An 8350-nucleotide genomic window follows, 5' to 3' on the forward strand; every position below is an offset into this window, starting at 1 on the left:
TAAGCCAAAGTAGGAATGGATTATGACCCTGGGCCAGTCACTGCCTCTCAGCCTCAGAGGAAGGCAATGGTAAACCACCTCTGAATACTGCTTACCATGAAAATCCTGTTCATAGGGTCGCCATAAGTCAGAATCAACTTGAAGGCAGTCCATTAGCTTTTCATTTTCTTGAACCAAAAGGAGAGTGCTTTGGCTGACCTTAATATGAAAATTTTATATGCATACTTAGTTTGAATCTTTTTAAATGTTAAAAAAATAAAAATCATAATTACCTCTAGAAAATTTAAGAAATCAAGATGTGGCGGATGCTATGTAATCATTGTCATTTTTTATTTATTCTGAAATTGGGCTGCATGTTTAGTAATGGATGGATAAGTGAAACGTATTCTTTCAACAGTGTGTGTGAACAAGAGAAAAGTGTATACCACTTGCTTTTAAAATATTACAGCAACTATATTTTAAATATAATTTATTTTATGACAACTGTGTGACAGGCATACTATAAAATAAATTAATCCCAAATCATTGATGTGTTCTATGAATCCGCCATAATTCATTCTGAGGGTTTTCATTAACCTAGAATGATCTTAGGATAGCTTATGCCCATCAGGGTTTGTTATTGGGATGTGCACTGACCACAGGATGTGGTTTGAACCCCGATTCCAGGTTTCAGAAAACATCCCACTTCAGACCAAAGCTCTTCAGAGGTTGTCTAGTTTGACTCATTTTCCACTTTAGACAAATGACACTTCCTGCTTTCCCCATTTATTATTATGGGAAAAGAGAGAAACAGCTATGATTTTATTTTCCTTTTGGCCAAAGTGGATGAAATTTGCTAAGTGGATAAAACCTGCCAATTACAGATAAAATTACAGACAAATAGGTCCAGAGTGGTTGTTTTGTTTTTGTGCTGGGCATATTTAACTGCACTGATTTTCCTGCAAGGGCAACAATTAAGGTTTTGGGATTTACTCATTTTCCCCACCCCATTCACTATTACGAAACAAAAAAACCATGATTTTCTTTTTGAAAGAATCACATGGAATCTGAAGTCATACTAGCTTTTCCTTAGTGTATAAAGCCTGTCAAATTATAACCTAATAGGATTTTTTTTGAAGCACTATTTGAAGGGTTAAATCCAGCAACATTTCAGAAGGCTAGCTACAATGTTTTTCTTGCAAGGACACCTCTCCCCCTCCCCCCAAAAAAATCTGGTGTTTTTATTATATGGCAAGCTTAGGGAGAAATGTTTCTGTTTTTGCAGATACACTCTGCTACGTTTTAAAAAATTCCAAGTCTTCAAAGCACTTCAGAGGTCCCTGCTATGGTTCAGCGTTCTCTGTAGAGATCCCACTTCAGCTCTGAATTTGTTCAATGCATCCTGCTTCAGTTCTGGATTCAGGATTTATCCACATCTAGTGCACATCCCTATTATTTATTGCAACCCTTAAAGCTTTATCATGGTGTGAAGTTTTTCATTTAAAAAGATATTAGATCAAAGATGCGGAGATTTAAATATATAGTGCTTAAAAAGGTGGCTGCCCCTGTTATGGATTGGTTAAAATAACCACATGATTTCAAAACAAGGAACCACCTTAACCCATCCAGCACTTCCTGCAACTTACTACTGTCCATCCTGAGCAATGGGAGATTAAAATTCCCTGACCAAGACTATCAACAGGAGCCAGTTTCATACATTCTCCTAGATCTTTTAACTGGATAAATAATATGATGAAACAGGATCCCTAATTTTTTCTCTTCCCACTCTTTTGCAACTCTTTTATAAATTGGCAAGTTTTTTTCATGCTACTACTTACTGTATATCTGTTGTAGCAAACGAGCTGCTTGTGTAATCTGTTGAACTTTTAACTCTTTTCCCCATAGTATTAACTTGTAAATATTGCTTGAATCCAAAAGAAGTAAAATTGTCATGTTATTAACCACTTTCTGTTGATTGAGCAGGTTGTGCAGCTTCTCTGCAAGACCGTTTTTTGATTATGGCAGCAGAAATGGAGCAATACTCTGGAGCAGGAACACAAGAACTGGCTCAGTTTTGGAAGGAGGTTCCCAGAAGCAAAGTGATGGAACATAGGTAAACATTTTGTGTTTTTGTGGCTATCTTGAGCTGACTATGCAACCTAAAGTAAATGTTCCATATCAGTTTGTATCTTAGCAGAAGAGGGTGAAATTTGAAACAGATGCACACTTGATAGGCATGATAGAAAATAAAGCTTTGAAGTTGGTGTGGGGAACCTCTGGCCCTTCAGATGTTACTGAACTGCAACTCCCATCAGCCCCAGTAAGCATGGATGACTGCTAGGGATTATGGGAATTATAGTTCAGCAACATCTAGAGGGCCAAAGGTTCCCTACACCTAGTTTAAAAGCATGAGACTTGTGGGTTCCTTCCTTAGGAGTTGCACAGATATAACTCTGAAATTTTAAGTGGTGGTGTTTATTATAAGTGGTGAAATTTTAAGTGTTGGCATGTATGTATAGTATAGCCGAGCTGGTTCTTACACTTTCTGATGACCTGGATAGATATATGTAAAAATGATTTAAGATATGAAAAAGTCAAGATAGTGCTTAGGCAAACAGTAGAAAGAAGTTGCCAATACTAACCCAACCCAAATTTCTCCTTTCTACAGTACAGAGCAGGTATCAAACACAAGAGAGAAAAATACTACAGATTGTGTAGCCAAGTGCACATGCATGGCAGGCATTAGTACTCCCAAAAATCCACCAAAGCCTTGGCTCTGGAATAAGACATGGGTAGATAGAATCATCTATTGCTCTTCCAAGCCATTTACCTTTCCCTCTTGATCTAACACCCATCCACAGCAGATGATGAGAACCTTTTAAGTGCTCAGATAATAGTGTTCTCATCATCCCCTTTCAAATCTCCCCTAGTGAACTACTGTCTATAACTAGTCAGTGCTCATGCAAGCTTACCAAGCCAGTATCGCCCATATTTTGTGTAGGTAATCTTGCCCTTGGGATAGATGATTCCTCAACAGCCTGTTCAGGCTATAACTGATGATGATCTTCTCTTGCCTAGTCACTGTGCTGGGAAGAGGAAGCAGAAATAAAGGCTGCAAATGCCAGCAGGTAATGGAAGCCATGGAACAGAAGATATTTAGAAAAGGAATAAGCATGACCTCTCATAATTGTACTATATATTGCTGCCCTACTGTTTTTATTTGTCCCAGGTTAAGATGTCATGTTATAGAAAGCAGCAAACCTTCTACTTTAACAATAAATGAAAATGCATTTAATATTCCTGCAAAGACGAATGAGGATTTACACTTACAGGTAATACTTGTGCATTTTATTAGGAATGTGCAATGCACTGGGGGGTTTCAGGCCTTCTTCCTGCAGCCATTAGTGTCCTTGAAAAGCCAGACCTGAAGGTTGGAGACCCCCTCCAGAGTGGCAGTTGCTGTAATGGGAGGAGCTGCTGTACAAAAGGGAACAGTGAGAGATTCAGGACAGAAAAACAGGAAGTATTTCTTTATGGAGTACAGTTAAACTATGGAATTGGCCACCACCACACAGTGTGATGGTGGTCACCAAGTTCGATAACTTTTAAAGGGGGTTAGACAAATTCATGGAGGATCAGGTATCAATGTCATGATCAATTGTCATGACATTTGGCCACTGTACTGCATGCTCAGATAACTTCCAGACTAGATTATTGCAATGTTCTGTACATGGGGCTACTCTTGAACATGACTCAAAACTTCAACTGGTCCAGAATGCAGCAGCCAGATTACTGGCTGGGGTTCCATTTAGATCTCAAATAATTCTTGTTTTGCCAGTTGGTTTTGAGACTCAGTTCGGGGTGTTCATATTCGTGTTTAAAGCCCTAAACAACTTATGTCTCAAATATCTGAAAGACCTCTTCCCTCCCTATCAGTTTTCTCAGGTGTTGATCAGCAGAAGTGGCCCCCTTGGTAGCTCCACCACCCTCAGAAACTCAGGGTGGTGATAGCCCAAGAGAGGGCATTCTGTGGCAGTCCCTAAGTTGTAGGACTCCCTACCTACAGAGATGTGTCTACCACCTTCACTATACAGTTTTCATCATGTGCTGAAGACATCTGGATGACCCTTGAAATACATATGTCTAGGATCCACCCTTTTCTTGATTTATAAAAGTGATAAGAAAGTACTATGGGCTTTTCAGACTTAGCAGATGTTGAATGTACTAAGATTATGGGTAGCACATATCATATTTTCAAATATTTATGCCTTAGTTATACAGTAGAACATCAGCAAATTTGCAGCTAACTGCTGTTAAAATATATGTAAGAAAAATACACCAAGTTTTTTTAATGCCATTTACTCTTTTCCTTTTTCCAGCTAACACAATTATTGCAAGCTAATAAAAGACTTCGAGAACAGATTGATCGCTGTGTCTGGTTCCAGCAATTGACTCTTTTGTTCATGTTGCTATTAGTTGCCAGTACTGCCTTTTGTTTCTACCTGCTGTATGCTCCAAGGAGGTAAATAGCAATGCTTTGTACAACATTCCACCTCTATATAATTGTTTTGGAAAAAGCAAACAACCAGTACTATTAAACAGTATATGAAACTGCCAAAAAGGAGATCTATATGGGGGTGCCCAGAAGTTATAAATCACAAGGTTGTGACCTATGTCTTTAATCAACAAGTAGAGTGACTTTGTTGATATTTATTACAGTACAAGCAGAAATGGGATATTAAGGAGTCATTTTCATTGGACAATCTAATAACTGTTACAGAGCAAAGGATGTTTATGAATTCGCATATTTTTACTTTCTGTTATGCAGAAGTATACAAGATGTATCAAAATTAATTTTGTACATAACATGTATTTCCTTTGAAATGAAAGTGCAGAGTTGATGATAATATAGGAGAGTCTCATCTGTGCTGTTGTATAAAGTATATGGGTGTACATAGCAGAAAATGAAAGATGTGATCATGCAGTTTGAAATTGAAGAACTGCATCCTACGGATGGTGGTCTTTGTTCTTGTTCACATTTTTCAGAATTACTACTATATTATTTAACACTATACTATTTTGTATTCACTACCTTGCAGCCATGTTGCCCAGAAATGCCTGCCATGGTTCCAAAGAGAACTGATACAAAAGCTTGTTTTTGGAAGACTGTCATAGTTCATTACTGTACACCATGATCTTTAAAAAAGAATAGTTGTGCAGGAGCACACCTTCCAGTCTTCAGTGTGCTTTGTTCTATAGAACTACAGTAGCTAGTTTAGGAGTGCAACCATATTATTCCATTAAAATATTACTGTTATTTCCCACTAGTGTGATGTTATAGAAGGCATTCTTCTGCACTTTTAAGGCAACAAATAGATCATAAATCATGATTCATAATCAAGTTTGGAATAATTACTGTTAGTGTAATTTTTTGAAGTATGTGTTGTAAATCATGTGCGATGTGGAAGAAAGGTGGGTATACAGAGGAATTACAATGAGAATGGTATCTATCACTTCTTGAAAGTACTTTAGCAGCAGTTTAAAAGATGAATAAAAACATTCCTTAGAGATAACTACTGTATGAAAATTAAAAACAGGAGCCTGGTCAGGTTTTTTTTGTCAACACTGAATCTTTTGTAAATCAGTCAAGTTGTAACAAGTATTTGCAGCTAAGATCAGTTTTCTGTGCCTCTTCTTGCTGTAGAATAATCAGAAGCGTAAAATCAAAGACTGTCTAAACTAGTAAGTGGGCACACATTGGTTATGTTCCACTGCATAGCATAGCATATGCAGGAGCTTATTTCCTTCTGTGTATGAGTGAGAAGTTCTATGTGCACACAGGCACTTTTTGTTGTAGTCTGTGAGGAGAAAAGTCCCTGAAGAGCTAAAGTTTAGTATCTGCAATGATGTTCCCAAATTTCAGCAGTGGCACTAAGCACTCATCATTGAGCACGTAACTTCTATCACAAGCTACTTCTTCCACTGCAGTGTGCCTCACCTTGGTAGTGCTGCTCACTCTTCTGGGTTCTTTATTTTATTTTTAATTGGGATTGACTGCTGCAAAATTCAACCACATTGCCCACAAAGTTAAGCAAGTTTGAAGCTATTGGTTAAGCATGCTTATCTGCTTGACTATGACCTTAACGTGTAGAATTTGGCTGTGTTCATGCTAAGGTTCAAATTAAAGGTGTATTTAGCTAGACCCAGTTTTAAACATATTAGTTTGCTGCCATCTTACCTAGTGTCAGCTTCTAAGTCCCAGAGCCTAGGGACATGTGTGTCTCTTTCAGCTTGTTCATTTTATTGAAACACTAGCCAAAAGTTTTGAGCACTGTGAATGGGAGTCAGTTAATCACAGGGTTCTCAGTTGTTCTGGATTCCAGTCAGCTTATCTTTTTTAAACAAGTCACTTCACATTTTCACAAACAAGCCAAAGCTGTTTGAATAATTTGTCTCCCATATCAGATGTGTTGCTTTCAGTTAATTTCTTCTAAAGTTCTAGTTTCTTAGCTAGCCATCTGTAAGTACAAAATATAGAATAATTCTTGTCTCGGTTTTCTTAAGCATTTTCTAAAAACAATTCAGTGAGTTTTACTAGATTAAATTGCACTCTGTTGAATTATCAATATATATTAATAAATATATGCCATTAAATGCTCTTAATGTTCTGGTGCTTCAAATATTTTCAGTATTTTATTACTGTATTCATATTTTCTATGTAAAATTGATAAGATGCTTCTATTTTAATATGTTATAAATTAATAACTGCATTTGTGAAATAAATAAGAAAACCTATAGTGTTCATTGCAGTTCTTAAATAACCACAATTTGGACATGTTTTTCAAGGATAATATACTTTTCTTGGGTGATCTTTAGAGGTGCTTATACTTATAATGAAATATTTCATTGCCCTTCTGTTCTACCTAGATACTGTTTTTCATTAAAAGACTGTCTTCATGGTAGCCACATCTGTAGCATAAGGAAAGTCCTCCTGCAAGTTATTTAGTAAGTCCTGACTTCAGTAGAATTTGAATGATCAGATTTAAGCTCCAGCACACAAAAGACTAGTTTGTGTATGCCAGATTCCTACACTGAACACATGCCATCTTCCCTGCTTTTTATAGAATTAGAGGGCTGCAGGGAGCCCATCTTGGCTATTTCTGTACAGGTAACAGAAGCTAGCGTAAGTATAGATGAAATTAGAATTTCCTTCTGAGCAAATATGCATAACACTGGAATCTCTGTACTTGAGTTCTAACTTCTTTTTTGCCTTTCAGGTTCTTAGACTTCACCTTGAATCCAAAAACACAACCTGTGGCAGTATCAAAAATAGGGATTGTGTTTTTTTTTTGTCCTTGGCATGGCCCACGGGAAGGAATATTACAAAGTGTTAGCGTGTACTCAACATACTTGTACCTGTGGGTCTTTTGAAAAACACAAACAAATTTTCCAGCATCAGTATTGTGCCTTACCTCAGAAGTGCACCAGTCAATATCTGGCAAAAACGAGAGGAAAGTGTCTACACTATATTAGTGGTGAGAAACCTCTAGCTCACAGGCCTATGAGGCTGTTTCCCAAGCCAGGCTGACCTGCCCTACACCTGACATAAAATGACATTATGAGTTTTGTGTAGACTTAGGGATGTACAGCGACCACAAGATTTACCTTCTATCTGTAGTGGTTGGAAGCAACCCAGTGGCTCAGATCTGCTCTGTCATTCCTATTCTATTTGTTATTCAGATCAAAATATATTAAATTTGAAGTTCTGTGTAACCCTCCATAATCCAAAAATAAGTTTTCCTTTTTCACAGAAGTGGATGAAATCTGCAGGCAATGGAGCCATTCCAGAATGGTTTAAGTCTGCCAAATTTCAAACAGATCTATTATAGGGAAACCATTAAAGTTGGTTTTCTTGCAAGAATTGTGTACAGGGTTGACCCATCTGAGAGGACAATGCATGGCAAATTTCAGAAAGGTATGTGAACTGGTTCTCCCAGAAAGGCAGACTTTACAATTTTGGGGTGGGAAAACAGAAATCATGTTCCCTTTCATAGGTTTGAGAACAGGAGGCGTAAGGGAACTGCTCCCTGGTTATGACACCAGCCAAAGGTCAGACAAAGGCATTCAAGAGGCAGCTGGACAGCTACCTGTCAGATATGCTTTAATTTGGATTCCTGCATTGTGCAGCAGGTTGGACTTGATGGCCTTATAGGCTAACTTTACAATTCTATGATTCTGTGAATAGGTCCAAAGGTTATTGTTCTAGGCAGTTTCATCTTTGTTATATATATTTTTAAAACTCTGGAAAAGTCAGCTCTTTCTCACTGCCCCCCTTTCCTGCAAGTACCCTCCATGGGGGAAAAATGCTGTT

The 8350-nt window shown here is 37.7% G+C and overlaps 1 protein-coding gene across 4 annotated transcripts in view; it reads left to right on the forward strand.

Annotated features, from left to right (window-relative positions):
- The window catches only part of MOSPD2 (motile sperm domain containing 2), a 36082-nt gene extending 28378 nt beyond the window's left edge, over positions 1-7704 (forward strand). For 3 of the 4 annotated variants that reach the window (XM_061627165.1, XM_061627162.1, XM_061627163.1), the window contains exons 13-16: positions 1963-2092; positions 3209-3311; positions 4359-4501; positions 7257-7704. In XM_061627165.1, the coding sequence (XP_061483149.1) occupies positions 1963-2092; positions 3209-3311; positions 4359-4501; positions 7257-7410 (530 nt within the window). In that variant the 3' untranslated portion in view covers positions 7411-7704. Of the gene's footprint in view, positions 1-1962; positions 2093-3208; positions 3312-4358; positions 4502-6906; positions 7001-7256 lie in introns of those variants that run through there. The other variant, XM_061627164.1, reaches the window with a different exon arrangement.
- Positions 7705-8350: the final 646 nt, after the last annotated feature.

The sequence above is a fragment of the Rhineura floridana genome, chromosome 5 (assembly GCF_030035675.1).
Source record: "Rhineura floridana isolate rRhiFlo1 chromosome 5, rRhiFlo1.hap2, whole genome shotgun sequence".
Classification (NCBI taxonomy): domain Eukaryota; kingdom Metazoa; phylum Chordata; class Lepidosauria; order Squamata; family Rhineuridae; genus Rhineura; species Rhineura floridana.